Source organism: Natrix helvetica, assembly GCF_964273705.1.
Source record: "Natrix helvetica genome assembly, chromosome: 10".
In the NCBI taxonomy this organism is placed as follows: Eukaryota; Metazoa; Chordata; class Lepidosauria; order Squamata; family Natricidae; genus Natrix; species Natrix helvetica.
In genome coordinates this window covers 1,751,543-1,774,491 of record NC_138561.1, presented here as the reverse complement: position 1 = coordinate 1,774,491, position 22,949 = coordinate 1,751,543, and the positions used below count along the sequence as shown (strand labels likewise).

At 48.2% G+C, this 22,949-nt stretch overlaps 1 protein-coding gene across 1 annotated transcript in view; it reads right to left on the bottom strand.

Annotated features, from left to right (window-relative positions):
- Positions 1 to 22,949, bottom strand: part of CNGB1 (cyclic nucleotide gated channel subunit beta 1) — a gene marked incomplete at its 5' end in the record, with an annotated part of 65,279 nt that overhangs the window by 15,670 nt on the left and 26,660 nt on the right. The window contains 14 exons of the mRNA XM_081963094.1: positions 26 to 124; positions 2,177 to 2,327; positions 4,495 to 4,594; positions 5,377 to 5,461; positions 10,489 to 10,636; positions 15,731 to 15,767; positions 16,531 to 16,606; positions 16,929 to 17,076; positions 18,030 to 18,063; positions 18,940 to 19,021; positions 19,330 to 19,402; positions 19,502 to 19,541; positions 19,652 to 19,775; positions 20,176 to 20,230. Of these exons, the coding sequence (XP_081819220.1) occupies positions 26 to 124; positions 2,177 to 2,327; positions 4,495 to 4,594; positions 5,377 to 5,461; positions 10,489 to 10,636; positions 15,731 to 15,767; positions 16,531 to 16,606; positions 16,929 to 17,076; positions 18,030 to 18,063; positions 18,940 to 19,021; positions 19,330 to 19,402; positions 19,502 to 19,541; positions 19,652 to 19,775; positions 20,176 to 20,230 (1,252 nt within the window). The remainder of the gene's footprint in view (positions 1 to 25; positions 125 to 2,176; positions 2,328 to 4,494; positions 4,595 to 5,376; positions 5,462 to 10,488; positions 10,637 to 15,730; positions 15,768 to 16,530; positions 16,607 to 16,928; positions 17,077 to 18,029; positions 18,064 to 18,939; positions 19,022 to 19,329; positions 19,403 to 19,501; positions 19,542 to 19,651; positions 19,776 to 20,175; positions 20,231 to 22,949) is intronic.

Below are 22,949 nucleotides of genomic sequence, written 5' to 3'. Positions count from 1 at the left end.
GTCGGATGCTTTGGGATGATGATACCTGCTTGGTTCTTCCTGTGGACTGGACTGGTCTGGCCAGGCATTGACTGGGGACAGTCTCAGCTCTTCCACATTTACTTCTTGGGAAGAGGATTTCCTCCTAAAGTGGGGAAAGAATTTGGAAAAACAAAGCACAGCACAGTAATTGCTATACGGTATCTGAGTACTCAAACCTACTGCCCAATAAAGGATGCTTTGATAGACCAACTGGAGAAAGAGACTCTGCATTACTCTTTCAGACTGCTCTTCCTATCCATTAATTGCATTGACGTTTGATGATGTAATGGAAAAAATAGATGAACAAGGCAACTCATGCGGAAAGAAGAAAGGAAACTTTGAAGGATGTACCATAGCTGACTTTAGAGACTAGTTGCAGGACCCAATCAGAGTCGGTCGCCGGGACCAGAGGTTGGTTCTTGCAAGTGTTCAGACTCCTGCTGGAGCCCTTCCTCAGGGGACTTCTCTCTCTCTCTAGGAGAAGATGATGGCTGGCTAGTAAGTCTTTGATTGTTGTTTCTTTGTGCTGCTGGGCCTCCGGCTGCTAAGTCCTTGGTCAGTTAGGGATAAATCAGCTCGTTGACAGTCCACAGGAGGGCTGATTTACCACCAGCTTACCAAGGATTTAGGAACCGAGGGTGCACAGCAGTGGTGGGATTCAAAATGTTTTACTACCGGTTCTGTAGGTGTGGCAAGCTTGGTGGGTGTGGCTTGGTTAGCGTGGCAGGGGAAGGATACTGCAAACTCCCCATTTCCTCCCGATCAGCTGGGACTCGGAAGGCAGAGAATAAATGGGGGCGGGGACAGTCAGAGGCGGTATTTACCGGTTCTCCAAACTATTCAAAATTTCCACTACCGGTTCTCCAGAACTGGTCAGAACCTGCTGAATACCACCTCTGGCGCACAGTACAAGGAAACCACAATCAACAATTTGATAAGCGTCCATCAATATCCCAATCAACAACTAACAGCTTCGCACAACCAGACAGCCCCTAAATGCCACAAATGGAACAGCCCAGTGCACACATCCTGGATATCAAGAAGTTCCCTGTGGATGGGCTCCAGCAGGATTCCAAAAGCTCTGGTCCGGCTGATCAACTCAGACTGGATCCTGCAACATTATCCGGGGACACGCATATTTGCCTTCAGTCATTAGAGACTAGTGGACAAATCCAGGGCTGTGAATAGGAAGGGGAACTAAGAGTAATTTTGCAAAAGGCATCAAAGTACAATTATTATCTTGGCCCGGACAGACAGAATGGTTGTGTAACAGCCATTCCATGGCTGAGGAGCACAAGGCAAAAGGACTGCTTATATCAAGGGAAAGGCAGGAAAAAGAAGCAGAGTAATTAAACCGCTCTGGGTACAAGGAGAATCACTTTGTGGTGACTGAGGACAAGCAACTCGTTCTATGAGACAGAGGAGATTTCTATCTGCAAAGACTGATCCTGCCTGCCAAGGTCAGAAGGGTTGGAGGCCTGTAGGCTAGGGAGAGAGGAAGTGAAATGAAATATGTTCAGAAAAGAGGTATTAGCTGGCCATCACCATCCAGGGATCAATCAAGCATTTGCTAAGTTGGAAGAAGCAAAGAGTCTAAACCTCTAGATGTGTCTCTGGTGCCTTTGCAATGCAGTGGGCAATCAGGTTGAGTATAAGACTGCATCCTGGTGTGTAGTCATGTCTGAAACTTTTCTACTAGTCTCATCTACAACAGAATTAAGGGTTAATTATTTGGAGACTCCTGTTTGCTAAGTCTCAGTTGGAAGCCTGACGTTATCTAGCTTTACTATGGCAAGGACCCCAGGTAGTTTTGCCTAGTTCTAAGGAAATGGTCCTAGCATTTGCTGAATTAGTTCCAGAAACTCCTGGCAGGAGTACATACTCTATATAATTCTATTACAGTCTCACAACCTCCTTCACCTACGTATTTAATTATTTAACTGTTTATGTATGTATTTTACAACGTATTTTAGTGACTGTACACCGCCCCGAGTCCTCTCCGGGAGAGGGGGCGGTCTATAAGTGTGAATAATAAATAAATAATCTAGTGAGGATCTGGTGGGATGGTAGAGGTAGGTAGTTACAGAAGTGTAATTCAGGACGAGGCCCAGGTTCTCACAGAATACCAAATTCTGCGTAGACACAGGGTTCATACCTCTTGGGAGCCTTTGGCGTAGGTGGCACAGCGAGGGTGTGCAAGCTCTTTGGGGCAGATGGTCGAGCTTGGGAGGCAGGTATTGGCAGCCTGGAAGAGCCAGAATCCACCTTTGGAAACTTCACCGTAGGGTATTTGCCTGTTGGTTGTCCTTGGGCAGGAAAGAAAAGTGAGTTACTGACAATATGGGTTCTTGACCTCAAGCAAATTCCAAAATGCTCAAAAACATGGCTGTAGGTCACAATAAAAAATCTATGGCAGCTTCCTCTGCTTTGCTCAGTTAGGCCCTTGTTTCTAGATTGTTTTGTGAAGAGAATTCAATTCATCTTTTGAAGGCCTCAGAATTTTTATAAAATGTCTATATAACTCAACATCTAAGGCGGCCAGAAAATGGAAAGAGTTGTAATAATAATAATAATAATAATAATAATAATAATAATAATAATAATAATAATAATAATAATAATAATGTGTTAAGAAATGTAGTGAAATCAGAAGCTGCTATTATTTTCATAAGCAAGATATCCCACACGCCATTAGAAGATACTTCTCTAGAATCTTTCGCCATGTATTTATGATTCAGTATCGGCTAACTTATTTTTGTTATTGCTTTTGTCATCCTAGTATCATAAATTCTTATTGAAGTTCTTGCTTAGTTGCCTTGGACGCCATTTCTAGAGCTTTTGACCACACTTTGCAAACCCCCGTGGTGGCCTGAAAATATTTTATTTCCAGAGAATGCTAAAATGACTATTAAATGCAAATTATTAATATTAATAATATTAATGCAATATCAGGGGGTTTCAATTCAATTGCATAAAATGTGAAGGATGTGTGTTTGTGTTTTATTTTTATAGTTATGTACACTGAAGACGTCATTTAATTTCGTTGTACAAGGCGCTATAAAGTAAACTAAAACCTAAATAACATCTGAACCTTCACATAGATTTAATCTAGGGTTGGAGTGCCTTTCTGAAATTGATGCAATGTTTCAGTTGGTTTATTTTATTTATTTTTGACATTATGGCCAAACAGCTTTCTCACCAGCCTTTCCTTAACTTCTGTCTCAGAGCTGCCAACCTTCTGGCTGACAAGGCCCTTTGCCCACTCTCAATTTTCAGGAGACCCAAGGGATGGATTAATTCCTGCCCTGCTTTTAATGAATGCCTGCCCCCCCAAAATTGTGCACATTTCTTCTACATTTTGGAGGCAACGTACGTTGCTCCCTCTGGAAATAACGCCCTATTTGGAACTGAACCCCAAAGATGCAGACACCCCAAAGTGCAGGAAGGCCAGCCAGGAAAGCCGCAAGCGCTAAAATCTTGGCAGGTGCTACGTTACCCCCGATGCCCAAGCAGGAAGCTTCTTCCTTCCGAAAACCGGGGTTGCTCAGGCCAGCCTTCGCTTTCCTAGGGACGAGGACGGGGATGTGGGAGGGAGGAGCAGAGCTGTGGTAGCTGGGGACATTGGGCAACTCTTCCACGACGGCTGAGCAGGAAAGGGAGGCATGCAGATGGCGGCGCGGCTTCTTGGGCACCAGGCGAACCAGCTCCACAGCGCGGGTTGGCCTGGACATGGCGGCACTAGGGAGCCAGGTGCTTCAGGGCGAGGCTGTGGGGCTGGGAACTGCAAGAAGAAACACACAACCGCCCAGTGAGGAGGGGTGACACACCACCCCCGGGGGGGGGAGCCTTCCCTGGCCAAAAGGGGAAGGCGGCCTCACCTGGGAGTCAAAGAAGGCCCAGCTGGTGGGAACCCAAGAGAGTGGCGCCTTGATGCCCACACCTAATTCTGGTCCGAGGCACCGAGGAGCCCAAATTCAGCACCAAGACAGCCTTTTTCAGAACAGTATCTGCCGTTAATACTAGCATATGACTCTTTACATGCATCCTTAACTCCTCTCCCAACCACCACCAACCCTCAGGGCAAAATAAAACAAGAAGAAAGGCAGAGGCTGAACGCTGAACTTTGGCCAGTGGAATTTCTGAGGGTGTCACTGGTTTATGACACCCCCTGTAGTCCTCAGAGGCCAAATCGTTGGGTTGGGGGATATGAGTGGGTTGAAAACATCGCCATGGAGAAGTATCTGGAGATAACCATTCATTTTTATAGTTGTTTAACCCTGGTTTCTAGGCCTCTCCATAAGCTGTGATCAAGAAAGTCAAGATGGCGGCTGCATTGGCGTGATCAGTCTCCCCCCTTGCTTATTATGTGCCAGTCGCACTGGCAGAGGGCATGGCTTTTTTGACCAAGCCCTGCAGGCTTCTGTGTACCAAATGCTGCCCTTGCCCTCCCTGGAAGAGAACCCAGTGGCCCACCTGGAGCAATTGTGGGTCTGCAGGGCTGCCCTGTACAGTGAGTGGGCAGACCGTCCTGGGTGAGAGGCACAGAACCTGCAAGTGCCACCCCCTCCTTTCTCTGAAAACAAACAAACAAACATTATTCTAGAGAACATCAACATGGAAAAGCATCCCACCTCCCCAACATAGCAGGAGTGCTGATTTTTTAACATATACAATAATGATTTTGGAATAAACTTTTATTCCATTGAATTATTTATCGATGTATAAAACATAATCAATGAATTACTATGCTGTCAATTCGCCCATCAATCAACCAAATATGTGCATCCACTACTGGATCTCTACACAGCTTTATTAAACAATGGTAGAATTCTTAACAACATATTTAATTGGCTAAATTCTCACATTACACTAAATAAGTATGTGGTTTGTCTAGCTTAACCTTAGCATCTTTTGCAAACTTATCTCTCTTGATTATAAACCATGGCTTGTGACTTACCTCTATACCAACTCAACAAATCAATGTGATGTACAAACCCTACATCCAATTGGCTGTAAGACGTGAACTAAATATGGCTTTGTGGAGATCCTTCTATTTGAACAAAACCAAGTTAGCAGAGGATCCTCCCAGGTCTCAGTGCTAGAAAGGCTTCATTGACCTTTCCCAAGGCCAAAGGCTCTGAAGGCCACGTACAAAATGTTCTTCAACAAGGATTTGGAATGTTAATAGTAGCAGTAGTATTCATATGTCATTTCCTATCATTTCAATGATAGGAAAGCTCATTTCAGTTAAGAGTTAAGAAATACTTCCTAACAATCAGAGCAGCTTTATTATTGTGAAACTAATTACTGAGAGCGTAAATAAATGGATAAACATAGAAATACATAGACACCAACCTGAATTAAGGGCTTTGCAATGTCTCTCCTTCCCTCAACTTTTGCTGAAGTCAGTTGGCCCAACGTATCACCATTTGAAGCTTCCCTGGGACAAAAACCAAGTCATCAGGATGAGATGGAAAGTCGTAGTGGAATCTTACAATCCGAGGTCCTCTGGATCTGACTGCAGCATTCACACAGCTCCTGTTAGCCAAGACCTTCAAATGGAGGGCAACGCAACCCAGAACTACCTGAATATCATTGCCAGGGCTTACTCCTGGCACCGCCATTCAGGTGAGCTGCCCACTCTGCACAGCATAAAGATGTGGTATAAATCAAACAGATGAATAAACCGGGGTGAGGGTGGGGAGAACATTTTACAGTTGCACTTGGGAAGTTTGAGTGTGCCCCAAATGCTTCCCAACCTCTTGGGTTACATCCTGACAACAAAGAAGCAAACTTCACCGTAGGGTATTTGCCTGTTGGTTGTCCTCGGGCAGGAAAGAAAAGCGAGTTACTGACAATATGGGTTCTTGACCTCAAGCAAATTCCAAAATGCTCAAAAACATGGCTGTAGGTCACAATAAAAAATCTATGGCAGCTTCCTCTGCTTCGCTCAGTTAGGCCCTTGTTTCTAGATTGTTTTGTGAAGAAAATTCAAGTCATCTTTTGAAGGCCTCAGAATTTTTATAAAATGTCTATATAACTCAACATCCAAGGTGACTCGGTGCCGATCCCAGGTAGCTCCTTGGTTTACCGAAGAGCTCAGGGAAATGAAGCGCCAGAGAAGACGCCTAGATAGTGGTTGGAGGGCCAGCCGGTCCGAATCTGACCAAACACTAGTAAGAACTCATATTAAGTCCTACTTAGTGGTGATAAAAGCAGCAAAATGGGAACATTTTTCCACTCTTACCGCGTCCGCAGATAACTGCCCAGCCGCCCTGTTTAGGGTGACCTGTTCCTTACTTAATCAAGGAACAGAGGAAGACCTCTTGCAGGGCAGGACTGAGGAATTAGTCCAATATCTGCAGGACTCTGACTGGGTAGATTCGGGTGAGTCGACGGGGATTAACCTTGTGGAGACTATCTGGGATGAGTCTGATCCTGTGACTCCCAAGGGTGTGGACAGGATTATGGGGAGACTTAGTGCTGCCACTTGTGTGCTGGACCTGTGTCCCTCCTGGTTAGTTTCAGCTTCCTGGGAGGTGACACGAGGCTGGCTCCAGGCGATTACCAATGCTTCATTGAGACATGGGTTCTTCCCCACTGCCTTGAGGGAGGCAATGGTGAGGCCCCTCCTTAAGAAGCCTTCCCTGGACCCAGCTTCTTTAGCCAACTATTGTAGCGAAAGTTGTTGAGAGTGCAGTAGCACGTCAACTTCCCCAGTACCTGGATGAAGCTGCCTACCTGGATCTGTTTCAGTCGGGTTTCAGGCACGGAGACGGCATTGGTTGCATTGGTTGATTATCTTTGGCGGGCCCAGGACAGGGGTTGTTCCTCTGTCCTCGTCATATTAGACCGCTCGGTGGCTTTCGATACCATCGACCATGGTATCCTATTGCAACGACTCAGGGGGTTGGGAGTGGGGGGGCACCGTTTTGCGTTGATTCTCCTCCAACCTCTCGGATCGATCGCAGTTCGTGTTGACTGGAGGGCAGAGATCGACCCCGAGGCGCCTCACTTGTGGGGTGCCCCAGGAGTCGGTTCTCTCACCCCTCCTGTTCAACATATATATGAAACCGCTGCGCGAGATCATCCGTGGTTTCGGGCTACAGTATCATCAATATGCTGATGATACCCAACTTTTCATCTCTACCCCAAACCACCCAAACAATGCCCTCGATGTGATGTCCCGATGCCTGGAGGCTGTGCGGATCTGGGTGGAGACGAACAGGCTCAAGCTTAATCCCTCCAAAACTGAGTGGCTGTGATTCCCCACATCCTGATTTGTGCATCTTGTCCCATCTTTGATGATTGGGGGAAAAATTTTAGCCCCCTCAGAGAGGGCCAGCAATCTGGGAGTCCTCCTGGATACGCGGCTTAGTTTAGAAGAACATCGTATGGCAGTGACCAGGGGAGCCTTTTACCAGGTTTGCCTGGTATGCCAGTTGTGCCCCTTCCTGGATTGGGATGCCCTGTGCACAGTCACTAACACCCTCGTCCTTTCTCGCCTGGACTACTGTAGTGCTCTCTACATGGGGCTGCCCTTGAAGAGCACCCGGAGGCTCCAGCTGGCCCAGAATGAGGCCGCACGGGTTGTCATGGGGGTACCAATGTGCTCCCATGTTACACCCCTTTTAGGCGGCCTGCACTGGTTGCCGGTTGTTTTCCAGGTATGATTCAAGGTGTTAACTATGATCTTTAAAGCGCTCCATGGCTTAGGCCCAGGGTACTTGCGAGACCGCCTACTGCCACCAGTAGCCTCCCACCGTCCAGTGCGATCCCACAGAGTTGGCCTCTGCAGGGTGCCGTCGGCCAGGCAGTGTCAGCTGGCGACCCCCAGGGGGAGAGCCTTCTCTGTGGGAGCGCCTTCCCTTTGGAAAGAGCTGCCCCCAGAGCTTTGCAGAACCCCCAATCTCCGGTCCTTCCGGTGCGCCCTAAAAAGTTGGCTTTTTCAGCAAGCCGGCCTGGCCTATAATAAATTAGAATAAATTATTCTAGAATAAATTATTAATTTTAAATTGTCAATTTTAATTTAATCCTAAATTTGATGCAAATTGTCAATTGAAGGTTATTGGATTTTATTTAATCTTTTGTAACTTTTGTCATATGTGTTTTTATGTTGTATGGCGCCCTGAGTCCTTTGGGAGAAGGGCGGCATATAAGTCCAATAAAACCAAACCAAACCAACCAAATGGACCAAGAGGAGGAGGAGGGTCCCGAGGTCTCCTCTCTCCTCTGGCTCCCAGCAGGTGCCTTGCCTATCAGTGAAACTTCACGGATGTGGACGGAGATTCCTTCTGGAGATCTCTGGGCAAAGACATTCCACAAAGCCTCAGACAACCGGAGCTCTGTATGTTGGGCCTTTTCACAAGAGATGGAAATTGGGCTTCCCCATCCCACAGTAGGCAGAATTCACTCATTGGAAGGCCCGGTGTACAGAGCGAAATGTGTGTTGTTCATAAGAAATAAAACAATGGCCTCCTCCTCCTCCTCTTCCCCACTGAAGGCATCCTTCACTACCTTTCCAGAATCTGGACTTAGCAAGTACCTTTGACTCATGAGCCTGACATCAAATGAGCCCAGTTGAATTTCTAATGGGAAGCAGCATCACAAGTAAAACCAAGCCCACAACAAGGAAGCAGCAGCTACTCACCTCTTTGGATCCCTTTCCTCCAAGGGCAGAGCACTTCATCTCGCCCTTCCATCCACCCTCCGGATTCGCTCCGTCCTTCCAAAAGACTCTCCTGTCTGATGGTGCTACAATAATCCACAACAGCTTCAGGCCCAGAATTTGGTCCCTGTTTTAGATGCTGTTGGTTTAACTGCCTGTCCTTTTCCTCCTTACGTGGGATGTGTGTGTGTGTGTGTTGCTGTGTGGGACTTGCCCCCGTCCACCCGGCCTGCAGCCGAGTAGAGCTTGGGGACCGAAGACTGGCTGCCTCCAGGAGCAGAGCAGTTGCTAGGAAGGAAAACGGGTCACCAGGAGGCTCGGATGGTTACTAAGCACCGTGCATTACTGCAAGCCCTGGGAAACGCTCACAGAGGCTCTTTCCAAGCGCTGCCTTTGATGTGTGCTTTGCGACTTCAAAAACAAATGCAGGCACAATGCATGGGAAGGCCTCTGGCTTTTCAGCTACCATGCAACCTTCTGCTCTTTTTTGGGAAGTCAAAAGGTTTAGAAAGTATTTAATTTCTGTTACTGCAACAAATGCCTGAAACTGTTCTTTTAGAAACCTGAGCTTGAGTTTGAGCTCCTGGGAGGGATTAGCATTGCTTGAAGTCAAGGATTCCTATTTCACCTCTGTTTGAGGAAGGATGATGTGGCCTCCAGAAGAAGGGCTGGTCTTCTTACCTCTAACTCTGAATGCCAAGGAGACTTTGGCTCACGGGTACTCAGACAAGATCAACATGGAGATGGGAATAAAAGCAAACTCAAAGGAAATGCAGGATCTGCTACTCTGCCATGGGCAAAACCTTCAGCCTGGCAAGGTTCTTTATTTCAATTCTACCCCCTTTGTCTACAAAGAGCTGAAGGGCACACAGAGCGCCCCTGTCCCTCTTTCACCCCATGGCAGCTCTCTGGGGAAGGTGCTTGGGCTGAGAGGGCCAAAGGAAGAGCCAGATCCTGGACTGGAACCGCCTGGGTCCTCCCTGGGCTGAGAGGGAGGCCCACCCCAAAGTCACCCAGGGAGCTTCTAGCACTGAGGAGGACTAGGACCTGGCTCCCCCTGCTCCTAGCCCAGCACCTTCACCCCAGAACCACCCTGGCTGTGGGGTCCAGACAGACCCCCTCAAAGTCCCCAGGAAATGTCCAAGGATGCAGGGGGGATAGAAGCCACGTCTCCCTGGTCTGACTGCAACACTTTAATCTGGTGATTCCTTCTCTGGCTCTCGGATTGAGCGAGGATCAGCCTTTCAAGGTGGGCCAGACGAGGAAGCCAAAGTCAGGCAGGCTAAGGATACTTTTATGACAGAGCTTGCCAGGCTGAATGTGCCTCCCTCACTTTGTCTATGTGGGACAGACCAGCCTGCAGTGCTTTCTCGATTCTATTTCTGCCACAGATTCCTTTGATCTGACCATTGCCGTGGCAGCGGTTCTTCCCTCTGCACCGCAAGGTTCTTCCCTCTGCCCAAAGTCCCCAGGGAGCTTCTAGCACTAAGGAGGACTAGAACCCGGCTCTCCCTGCTCCTAGCCCAACACCTTCAGCACTAACCACATGGGTTTTCCCAAGGAACCGTCCAGCTCTGCCTATTGCTATTTGGGTCCTTCCTTGAAGGGGCAGTGGAAGAAGCAAGAAGAGTCCGCAGGAAAAGTGCTCTGGAGAATCTGGGATCCCAGTCAGCCTTTGCTAGGCAGGTGCTGTCCAGGCCTCAGCCCCCCCTCCCCCACCAGGCAAGGCCTTGGTTTCTGTGGCCACAGCTCTCCCATCCTCTCCTATTTGTCCCAAAGGACCGTTCCTTGGTGTCTACCTCCTTCTTTCCTGCTGGCCTCCATGGGGCTTCCTCCCTGGGCTGGGGGGAGAGCCCAGAGGGTACTCAGGTAGGTAGGACCAGCATCTCACTTCCACATAGATCTCACCATCATCTTCTGCATCCCTCTCCATGGAAAAGGTACGGGCTGAAAAAAAGAAAGCAAGGCGAAGCGGTGAAGTTGGGCTCTACAGAGGCAGGGGAAGAAATGCCTTCTAAAACAGTTTTAGGAAAGAAAGGACTATTTACAGAACCTAAAAATGTTGAGCGAGTATGAGAGTTTGCTTGAAAATGTGTTCACGGTCTGAAAAAAAGAAAGTAGAAAAGTAAGCTGAGGTAATTGAGGCCATCTGGTATCCAGAAAGTTGCTGGGAAGCTTGATTTCCAGAACATACATTCTGGACGTGCCCACTGCAGAGGGAACCTGCTCTTTCGTGAGTAGTGCTCCTCCATCCAGAAAAGCATCAACAAAGAGCCCAGATGTTCAAACACCAACTCCACCTTAATATTTTCGTCAGTGTAAATAAGGAAGATATTGTTGCAGGCTCACCAGTGGGGAACATTCCTGACTCTCAAAGGCTGGCTAGGACTGCAGATGCTCCTGCAATGCCCAGCAAGAGTCATGGGAAGCAGTTAAACTTGGAGCTGATTTCACAGGCACACAACCAGCCAAGCATCAAGCTGGTGCCAAATGGGAAATCTTCACCAGGTTCATAACTGCTGTCTCCGTTTTGCTCCAGGATTGCCCTTTTCCAGGGCCATAGTTGGCTGTAGTTGTTTGGCACTCAGGCCCCGTGGGTCATCTTAGGATGTAGAGCATGTTGTGCTGACAAGACAGTACAGAGGGCACTGGGCCAAGAGCACGGATTAACCCCAATCCGCAGTTAGGAGCCCAGGATGAATCAGACTGCCGTGTTCTCTGAGAAAGCAGATCCGATCAATTGGCATGCCCCAAATGATCAGTCAGCTCTCCAGGAAAAATGGGTGGAGCCATACAAAGGCCAACAGAATCACAGAGTTAGAAGGGACCACGGAGGTCTTCTAATCTGCATAAGCAGGAGACCCTATGCCACTCCAGACAAGTGACTGTCCGGTCTCTTCTTAAAAGCCTCCAGGGATGGAGCACCCACAACTTCTGGAGATAAGCCATTCCACTGAGTAATTGTCCTCACTGTCAGGAAATTTCTTAGTTCCAGGTTGCTTCTCTCCTTGATTAGTTTCTGTCCGTTGCTTTTTGTTTTGATTTCTGGTGCTTTGGAAAATAGGTTCACCCCTTCGTCTCTGTAGGAGTCCCTCAAATATTGGAACACTGCTATCATGTCACTCCTAGTCCTTCTTTTCATTAAACTAGGCCTATTCAATTCCCGCAAACGTTCCTTATGCCTTTTAGCATCAAGTCTCCTAATCATCTTTGTTGCTTTTCTCTGTGCTCTTTCCAGAATCTCAACATCTTTTTTATATTGTGGTGACCAAGACTGGATGCTGTATTCCAAGTGTAGTTTTACCAAGGCCTTATAAACCGATACTAACACTTCACGTGCTCCTCCCCTGTTCTGGCTCTCACTGATAAAGCCTGCCAGGGGCACTGGCACTTGTCCAGATGAGCACCGTGATCTGATGCTGCAAGAGGGAAATTTGACTGGCTTTGGGGCTGACCGTGTTTGGAGTGACATGTGATCCCAGCTATTGGGAAAACTGTGGCAACTTAAAGGTTGGCCGTTTTATTATGACACAGATTTCGGAGGGAGAAGACTCTTCTCAGATTTGGAGATGAGGTCCAGGAAAGTGCTGGGGTTGTTTTTTTTAAATCCACCAAAACTCCCGCTGCAGGCAGATGACTCAAACATGGCCCAGTCCTGTTGCAGCTGTAGTCCTGACTGAGGGTGGCCCGATTGGGTCTTGGGACAGAAGAGGTGAAAAAAGCAGAAGCTACAAGAAGAGCAAGAGCAGCCAAGCAAGGAAGGTCTCAGATGGTGGAAGTAACAGCCAGGACTCTGAATGCCAACTGAAAGTCCATCCCCTCCCTGGCTCTACCTGCTTTTCGGATCATCTATGGCAGGGGTGTCCAAACTTGGGAAGCTTAAGACTTGTGGACTTCAACTCCCAGGATTCCGGGAGTTGAAGTCCACAAGTCTTAAGCTTCCCAAGTTTGGACACCCCTGATCTATGGAGTTGAAGCAGGCCGTGCACACGCCTCTTGGCTTCACAACAAGCAGAGACACTGGAGAGTCTGGTAGACACTTCAGGGAGAAGCTCTGCTACTCTCCAGGAACTGGAAACCCTGGACATGATGTGCCTCTGTTGAAGGGACTGCCACTCAGGGGAACTTCTGCAGTTTTGCTCAGTTTGTTAGTCCTTAATGGCACTGCCAGGCTCTTGCTGATTTGGGGCAACCTTCATAATGTGTCCCTACACTCCAGTTCCCATCCTCCCCAGCAGAATGCCACCTCTGAAGAAAGAGTGAGTGATGCTTCTCTCTCTCTCCGAGGGTAGGCTCCTCACTGGCTTTCCTCATTCTCAGTGGGGCAGCCTGGAAAAACAACGGAAGAGGGAAGGGTCCCAAAATGTTTGCACAGACCCACTTTCACAAAAGCACAGCCCCAGGGCTCTTGACCAGGAGGCTCTCTGTTCTCTGCCTTCAGGGCCGTGCAAAGGATCATACCTGAGTCAAGACTGAGAAGTTGAGGACTGCATGCCCAAAATCTGGGGGTTTGCCAGAGCAAATATCAATGTGATTGCATCTGATTTGTATCTTAATCATGTGAAATTAAAGTGAAATACAGTTAATATACTGATAAGGGTGTTTTTTTTTTGCCTGTTAAATTGAAATAGCCCTTGTGTTGCTAAACTTGTGTTCCTAAACTTCCAGGGGTGTCTTAACCAAGATTTCCAGGGACTCACAAGGTCTAAGGAGATGGGAGATCCCACCATCGTGGCTGGGCCAGGCAGGCTCTGAGGCTGCTTCAGGTGATCTTGCTCCTTGCTGCAGAGGCTCTCACCTGGCCTGGAAGTGATTTGCAACCCACTCTGGCAAGACCAAGCAAATGTCAGGATGCTCCTGGACTTTGAAGGTTGTGGCAGAAGACTAGGATAAGAAGGAAGGTCAGCTAGGTCTATATATTCCGGTCCTCCAGGAGAAGATACAGCGGAAGTCTTCATCTCCATCTCTTGCAGGTGGCCAAGACTACAAACTAGATTAAGTGCTTCAATAGAGAAGGTGCTGGCAGTAAACCACAATGCACATCCTTCTTAAATAAGGTTTTGTGGCCATAGAATCTTTTCATTATCCTAATGAAGTAGAGTTGGAGTTATCTGAGTCCCATTTCCTGCTAACCTCTTAGTTGCCTCTACTTTGCCTAATCACGCTAATTGATTTCCCTCATTTAATCCCAAAGACAAAAATATTGACAGATCCATGACAGGTAGGGGAAGTGAGTGGTGCAAGATAGGAGTTCTATGGAATCTGCCTTTGGGGTACAGAAAAATTGACGTTAAGTTTGGGGTACTACCAGTGATTTCATTTAATTTTCAGTTAATTTCATTCCATTCAGTTAATTTTGATTTTACCAGGTTGAGTGAATGCTCCCTAGAAAACATCAGTTTGATAACTGAGCCTACAGTGTTGTTGTGAACACAGCCAATATTGGCATGACAAGAGGTGGGATGGAAGCCTCCAATATTCCAGAAGAACTACAGCTGATCATGGGACACAGGAAAGATGTAGGGATAACTGTTGGTATACGGCAGCTCTGTTTTAAGACTCAGGGACTCAGTAGAGTTTACACTGATAGCAAGCACAATCCTCTAAGCACAGAAGCACCAAGTCTGGATACATTCAATAGGACGGTTTGAAAAAAAGATGATCCAAGCACTGATTAAAGCTAATTTTATCTAAGCAAGCCCTGAAATTAGCAGTTTTTGCTATAAACTTTTGAGGCACAGCCAACACTCAACTTTCAAGGAGAGGCACTAACCCTCGGTGACCTGAAGCCACAAAGTCCCTAAATTTTCCCTCAATGTGGTTTTAACCTGCGTGTGACCTGTAACTAAGAAGACCTTCAGAAGAGGAATGATCTCGAAGGCCACTGTCCCCAACTCTTCATAGGTGGCCTTTTTCATACATTTGTAATCCAGAGAAGCATCTCACATTCAAAATCTGCTATAAGGTTTACTTTATTTTATTTTGGAAAAGAAACCCTCTGAACTCTGGTTTTTCTTGATTCTAACTCAATGTACACCCCCAAAAGTCAGGCTGGCTTCACTTGGTGAAAAGAGATCTCCAAAGCCATCCATGTCCATTTGTTTCAGGGGTGCTAAGCCCCTTTGCTTGCTGAAACAAAAGGAGAAGGGAGGAAAGTTAGATGACCGTGAACTCCTTGGGCTGGAAGAAGGGCGAGGAGGCTGGCACTTTCCTCCCAGGTAAGTGACCTGCTGCTGCTCCTCAGGTGGGCTTGGCTCCACTTGCAGTTGCCAAAGGGATCCGGGGCTAAAAAGAACTGGGCTCTTCTGGGCAACCAAAGAAAGGAACAGAATGCCTCAAAGGCTCTTGAATTTGTTTTAAAAAGCATAGTTGGCTGCTCCCAAAAGTGGCTTTTGAGAGGACCATCTCCCAGTACTAAATGGGAAATCACTGCCCTTCTGCATGGGTCCCTCAGACAGATTCCCCACCCACCCAAACTTCCCTTCCTGAAGGGAGAAGGAAAACGTTGGGACTTGCTGCTTCAGCCGGATCTCTCTCAGAAGAGAAAGTTCTTCCTTGCATGGAATTGAAAATCGTAAGATGGGGAAACTAGAGGCAGGTTCACACTTCATGCTATGGTTTGCCCCACTGGATGGGTCCATGTAATTCCCCACTTGTGGTTTAACGTGTTGTGTAAACCCCTGTCTGGAACTTGGCTCCATTGGCCTTAAAAATGTCCCAGGGTAAGGAACCATTCTTGCAAGGGATTCCTTATTCAGATGCATCTAACTGAAACTACCCTTTCCACCACCTCCATGAAGCAGGGTCCCATTGTCTATACAGGGATTGCCAAGACATCTGCAGCACAGCTGTGACATTCACAGCCCTTCTCCCAGGGCTGCACCTGCCTATCTGATACCGGCTGGCGGGGCCTCTCTTGCAACTGGCTGTAGGCTCCCCACGGGATGGTGCTGCTGCCAGGCATCCTGGAGGAACAAGAACTGGGGGCCAGTCATAGCTGCCTAACAAAACAGCATCAAAGAGAACTAACACTGGACTTACTTTCTTCTCCTCGGCCCTGGTCTGTGCTCTTCATTTGCTGGGGGGAGAGAAAAACAAGCAGGAAGGCAGTTAGTGGCTGCAGCTACATGCAAGAAGCTTTGTGAGCTGATTGAGAGGCAAGGACCTTCAAGGCAGGAGAACATTCCGCTTTCTTCCCTGGGGCAGGAAAATCCCCACTCTGTGGAAGCCTGTGGAGTCACCCCTCCCTTCCAGTAGCCAGAAGAAGATGAGGCAGGTAAACAACACACTGGACTAAGAGCTGATGTGTTGCTGGGTGAAGACCAAGCCTGATCCTGGCTAAAACCTTTCTGAAAATGAGATTCATCTAGCAAGCCCTTGCAGAGGCTTTGGGATTTTTGAAAAGACCCTCCCCTCCTTCCTTTCCCTCCATTCCACCTGTTCTCACTCATGGCCCCTGCTTGAAGCTTGATAGGGCATTGCTGGGACCCAAGGCCAACTCGCTGCAAAGCAAAACCACCAGAGAGAGCCATCGTTGCTCCAGGTCTTTTGGAAACCTGTTGGCAAGACTCCACTGACCAAAGGAAAGAACCAATTTCCTTGCCATCCATGGAATCTGAGGCATCTCCATGGGTATTTTTCTTAGGCAGAGATGCTCAAGGACTGGGGAGCCCAGTGGATACTTTTCACTCCTTGCTTCCTTAGAGAAGTGGACTGTCTCTCATTAAGTTGCTGTTAAAAGAACGTGCTAGCTTCTCTCTTGGCTGGCACAGGCTAAGCCAGCTGATGGCTCTGCTTGCAATTGTCCCAACTCCATAACCCCTGAAGGTCTCCCTCCTTACCTGCCCGTCTTGTATTGCTTTAGTGACAGGCTGGGGCATCATTTTCTCCAGTGCCTGAAGGAAGCACGTGAACAGGCTGTTGGGGAGGGAGAAGGAAGGGTCTCATTAGAAGGACATCCAACCTCTTCCCAGTCAAAGGTTCTCCCTAGGAGGCCTTCCTGACAGGAGGCTGTGTGGGGCAGCCTGGCAAGATTCCCAGCTCTTGTCTCCCTCCTCCGCTCAATCACTGGGGACTCGCTAAGACGTGTCCTCAGGCGCTTGGTCCTCCCCAGGGAGCCTGGCCGCTCTTGACTGCTCCTTTGTCACCAAAAGTTGCTTCTCGCCTGGCAGGTACCCCAATTGGCGCTTGGCAGACTCACTCCTCCAAACCCCAGTTAAGCCAAGCCCTGCTCCCCTACCTTTGGGCCCCGTTGCCTCCAGGTCTCTGGGGAAAGAGAGGAAGGCTGAGGTAGGACTGCTTGTCAGATGAGGCTCCAGTGGAGCTGGGGGGACTGCCTGGGAGGGGTTCACTCTGCGATGTCACTCGGCCGCTCCCTTTCAAGTCAGCTGAGGATGATTTACAGACAGGAGGAATTGAGGTTGGGGCTGTGGGACCACCAAGCCATCGGAATCTTTTCGTGTTAAAATTCCATTGTAAACATCCAGGATGGCTTTCATTGGTTAAAGAGGCAACACACAAAAGACAGTTGTAAAACCAACACAATTAACATCTACTTTAAAAATAAAATAAATTATTTTTTTCTAAATAGAAAAAGAAAAACTGGCCTGACTTTCCTTCTCAAGGACACCTGAAAGTAGAACTTATCCCAAGGACTAATGTGCAGTTCAAAGGAGGCTTAAGGGACGGAGAACCTCTGTGAGCTTCCAGGGCAGATTTTCTCATTTCCCCAGACAACCAGGAGAGAGATTTGGGTTTTCCGTTGCAGTCCCCTCCCTGACTCTGGAACCTCAAACCTTCCTGATATCAAGGCCTGGATGCCTGTTGGTGCCACTTTTTCTTGATTGTTCAGATGCTGCATTCATGGTTCTCTGCTTAGCAGTTGTGAGAAGTGTGAGTTAATGGAATTAACAGATTAAGAGAGTTGGAAGGGTCATCTAGTCCAACCCTACGCCCAAGCAGGAGACCCTACGCCATTTCTGACAGATGGTAGTCCTGTCTCTTCTTGAAGGCCTCCAGTGATAAAGCTCCCACAACTTCCAAAGGCAACTTCTGTTCCATTGGCTGATTGTTCTCACTGTCAGAAAAATTCTCCTTATTTCTACTTGGATCTCTCCTTGTTCAGCTTCCATCCATTATTCCTTGCAGGTCTTAAATGGCCAACAGCAAGAGAAGCTTGTTCCTGACACCATTCAGGGATGTCCATGGAAAGAATATAAAGCCAGGGCTCATCCACATCCCAACCAGGATAAATACATCAGTGTTGTGTCCCATCAGGGTTTAAGGATTGCCCACCCACCCACCCCTTCAATCTCAGAGGGTCCGTTGGTTAGTTACTCACCGCTTTCTTCAGCAGCTCTTCCTGGGCTCTTTTCCTGGTGCAGAAAGACAGAAGAATAAAATGAGCATCCAAATCACAGGCTGTCTCAGATCCCCCAAGAGCAGGAAGAGCCACCGTGGTCCCACACACCTGGGGTCCAAGGGCTCCGAGGAGAGTATAGCAAAGGTGCAACAACTAAACCTCAATTGCTCTGAAATCCATTGACCAGTGACACACATTAAAATGATGCCAGTCCTATTTAATGCGGGTTCTTAAGCTTCCCAAAGCACAGAAGTTGCATCGGCTCAACTTTCTGTGTGATTAGAAAGAGGGAGCGCTGGCCATGGAAATCCAAACATGAAAAACCCACCCAGCCCTTCTACAAGATACACTACGGCAACAATTCTCCACCCCCCTCTGTGATCTAGATTGGTCGTGTGTATAAGTGTGGCCAAAGGACAAGACACACCGCATGGAAAGGCCGCTGGGAGCTGGCAGAAGCAAGCGGGATGCTTCCTGGTGACAACTTTCTCCTGATGCGTCAAAGTTTGACTGAACCGGGGTTGTGGCTGAACCGGGGCCACCGACTTCTGCAAAGCCTTTAAACACCCAGGTGGAGAAATTGCTCAAAAATTATCATTGGGCATTGTCATAATCAAGGCTTGTGGGACATAGATTTACACAGATGTGATTTTTCTATTCCTATGGATTTTGCTTGAATGCACCCAAGAGTTCTTGATTCCCTGGCTGGATAAATTAGGTCAGGGGTGTCCAAACTTGGGAACTTTAAGACTTGTGGACTTCAACTCCCAGAATTCCCCAGCCAGCCATGCTGGCTGGGGAATTCTGGAAGTTGAAGTCCACAAGTCTTAAAGTTCCCAAGTTTGGACACCCCTGAATTAGGTGATGCCTTTGCACCCCTCGCACTCACCTCGGCTTTTCTCTTGCTCTCTGGCTGGGGCATTAATTTTTCAAATCCTTCCATCAGCCAAGTAAATATTTTCCCCCCATCGCTGGAAAGATCAAAGAGCCCAGGTTAAGAACTGAGGCAGCTCCCCCAGGGGTCCGGGCTCAGGGTCCGGGGCTGTGATCCACAAAAGTGATCCAACCCCACCCCCACCATCCCCACCCCACCCCTGCCCTCTCCTGCGGCTGCCACGTTAGACATGGGTGGGTGGGCTCCAACCCACCACGGACTTCCCAGGGGCCTGTGGAGCTGCATTTGATTCAGAAAGAAGAGCAGCACGTAGGTCCAACTTGAAAGGTTTCTCCCTTTTATAATCCAAGCCCAGAGGAAGCTCGGAGCCCGGGGGGCACGTACTTGTGATCTGGGGTGATGCTGTCACTGCTAGATTGCAGTTCAGACTCCTCTTCTGACTCAAGGACCGTCATGGCTGAAAAGGAGAAAGGCGCCTGATGGCCCCATGCAGGGAAATGCAGCCAAGAGCTCTAGAAGCCCGTGAAGGCTTCTTCCAAGAAAGGATGACATTTACCTAATTCCTCCTCTTCTTCATGGAAGCTTTGGACTTCCGTCTGAGTACAGATAAAAGAGAGTCCTCATTACCACCGGCACCAGGATTCCCGCCAGGAATTCAACCTCCAGAGAGGAATACAAAGACGGCAACCGGCACGTCCTGCCTCACCTCTTCTGGAACATCAATGCTGGCCTCCAGGGTCTTTGCCTCCGGGCCCTGGGAGCTCCCCGGCAGCTGTGGGATGGTCTTCTGCAGCCTCTGGCAGAGCCAGAAGAGAAGCCCCTGGCCGGCCCTGGGAGGAAGCGGGAGGAAGCTGGCGTGGAAGCACCAAGGACAACGGAGCAGCAGGCCACTGAGGTCGTTTGGCCAGAACTGCTCTAAAGCAACAGGGAAAACTGCAGCTCCATTTGGATCGTGTGCCCCAGCCACCCCAGAATTCCTCCCTGGGACCTTCTTACCTCGGCCCTTCCTTCTAATAAAACCTCTGGCTTTGGGGCTCTCAGAAGGCACAGCTGGCACAGGCTTTTCTTCCCCCTTTTTGCCCTACATAATGGATTTCAGCCAGCAAAATGCACCCAGAGCCACCTTGGGCAGCCATCCACACAATCCCCGCGGATGGTCCAAGAGGCCCTCTGGGGAAAAGGGTGGCCTCCTTCGCCACTGGGGAGCCCTGAGAAGGAAGCAGCCGGTACCTTTCCCTTGGCAGCCACGGGTCCACGGTGCCCAGGCCGTCTTCTGAGATGGACGCTGTATGGAGAGGAAAGAAAAGCTGGTGGATCTTTGGGGTGTCAGCCGTTCTTTGCTGAGAGGGCAGCAGGGAGCCTGGAGTTGTGAACCTTTCTCCTGCCTTGGGGAGAAGCCATTTCTTCAAAGCCATCTGCTCCCTCCCCCCCTCCCCAATCTAACTTCTACTGCTGTTTTCAGTAGCACCCACTCTTTCTCCTAGCTGGCTTTCACCAGGGGACACCCAGCACCCTTTCCTTGGGCCACACTGGCAGGAGCTCCTGGGACCGGGGATCATCAACCCTGGGAGAAGCAGGGCCCCTGGGCTGCCTCTGAGAAGGGGCTGATACAGCCTCGGGGCTTCATCCAGGAAGAGTAAATGTTTTATGCAGAGTAAAGTGCAAAAACAGAAGAAGGAGGTAGTACTGTGAGGCCCAGCCCACAACAACGTAGAACAACCTTAATCTATGTTAAGTCTTTATTTTTATTCACACCATGAGACAGACTCTTGCCAGACTAAACCCGTATTACTTTCACCCCAACGGATGTACCCTGAGAGCTTCCAGAGTGACTATCCTAAATCTCTTCCTCTTCCCATAATCCACCTCTCGGCTGTACTGTTTCTTCACACACACACACACACACACACACACACTCCGCTTGGAGTGTGCCCCCTCCCTCCTGGGCATCTGCCACTTTAGTCCATCTCACCACCCACTCCGTAAGCACCGTCTCTCACTGGTATCCAGTGTAACAGAATGGTTCTCTCAAAAAGTTTCTTCTACTGGTCGTTTCAACTTCTGACTACAATTTCAGTCTCTAAATGATATGGTTGTTAAGTGAGTCATCACATGAGCAGACCCAACTTTAAAATGCTTTGTATCATGGTGGTCATTAAGTGAATCATGCAGTTGTTAAGCAAATCAGGATTTCCCCATTGGCTTGGCTTGTGGGAAGCCGGCTGGGAAGGTTGCAAATCACCATCATGTGCCTGAGAGTTGGTTGCCAGGGGCCCAAATTGTGAACTTGCCACTGCAGCAGTTGCACAATGATCATAACTTTTAAAGGCCGGCTGTAAGCTGCTTTTTCCAAGGCTGACGTAATTTCAGATGGTCATAAATTGAGGACTACCTTAATGGCCCCTCAGTTTTCTCTCAATGCACAGGGGAAATAATGCTGGGGCCCTTTCTATACAATACAATACAATAGCAGAGTTGGAAGGGACCTTGGAGGTCTTCTAGTCCAACCCCCTGCCTAGGCAGGAAACCCTATACCGTTTCAGACAAATGGCTCTCCAACATCTTCTTAAAGGCTCCCAGTGTTGGGGCATTCACAACTTCTGGAGGCAAGCTGTTCCACTGATTAATTTAGATGATAGATAGATAGATAGATAGATAGATAGATAGATAGATAGATAGATAGATAGATAGATAGATAGATAGATAGATAGATGATAGATAGATAGATAGATAGATAGATAGATAGATAGATGATAGATAGATAGATGATAGATAGATAGATAGATAGATAGATAGATAGATAGATAGATAGATGATAGATAGACAGACACACACATACATACATACATACATACATACATACATACATACATACATACATACATACATACATACAATAGAATAAAGTTGGAAGGGACCTTGGAGGTCTTCTAGTCCAACCCTGTGCCTAGGCAGGAAACCCTATACCGTTCCAGACAGATGGCTATCCAACATCTTCTTAAAGACTTCCAGTGTTGGGGCATTCACAACTTCTGGAGGCAACTTCTGTTCCACTGATTAATTGTTCTAACTGACAGGAAATTTCTCCTCAGATCTAAGTTGCTTCTCTCCTTGATTAGTTTCCACCCATTGCTTCTTGTCCTGCCCTCAGGTGCCTTGGAGAATAGCTTGACTCCCTCTTCTTTGTGGCAACCCCTGAGATATTGGAAGACTGCTATCATGTCTCCCCTAGTCCTTCTTTCTCTTAAGCTAGACATACCCAGTTCCTGCAACCGTTCTTCATATGTTTTATCCTCCAGTCCCCTTATCCTCTTTGTTGCTCTTCTCTGCACTCTTTCTAGAGTCTCCACATCTTTTCTACATCGTAGCGACCAGAACTGAATGCCGTATATTCCAAGTGTGGCCTCACCAAGGCCTTGTAAAGTGGTCTTAACTAGCTTCCCATGTGTCACTGAGAGCAGACCAGGAAGCCATATCCGAAAATGGGGATGGAGGGAATGCTCACAAAACCCGATGCTTCCTTCCTCCCCCCCTTCTGCCCCCCCCCAAAGGAGGGCCAGGATCTGGCCTCATCCAAAGCAGATTCTGAGGTTTTGAGTGCGAGCGACTATTTCAGTCCACGGCTCCTCCACTATGACAGTTCATTCTGCTATATTTTTGCCTGAAAATGATGGTAGAAAGAGCAGATACTGTGCAATGTGCAACTGACACAGAGCCTTTTATGTCTCTTCAGCTATTACCTAATCCTAATTACAACACCGACTTTTAAAAAACATGACTTTAATATGATTTTAAAGATGTTGACTAAGCAAATGCTGAAACTGATCCCCTAGTGAAGGGATAGCTAGGCGTCTTGCATCAAGAGGCTGCCCTAACTTGAATGGCCTCGTTTGGCCAACTGAACTTCCGAATGGCCTTCAGGGACATCCCTGCCTAGAGTGTGTTTGTTGCAAGGTGACCGAGATGCAGGGATGTGTGGTCAGGGGAGGCAGGGGTGGCAGAGC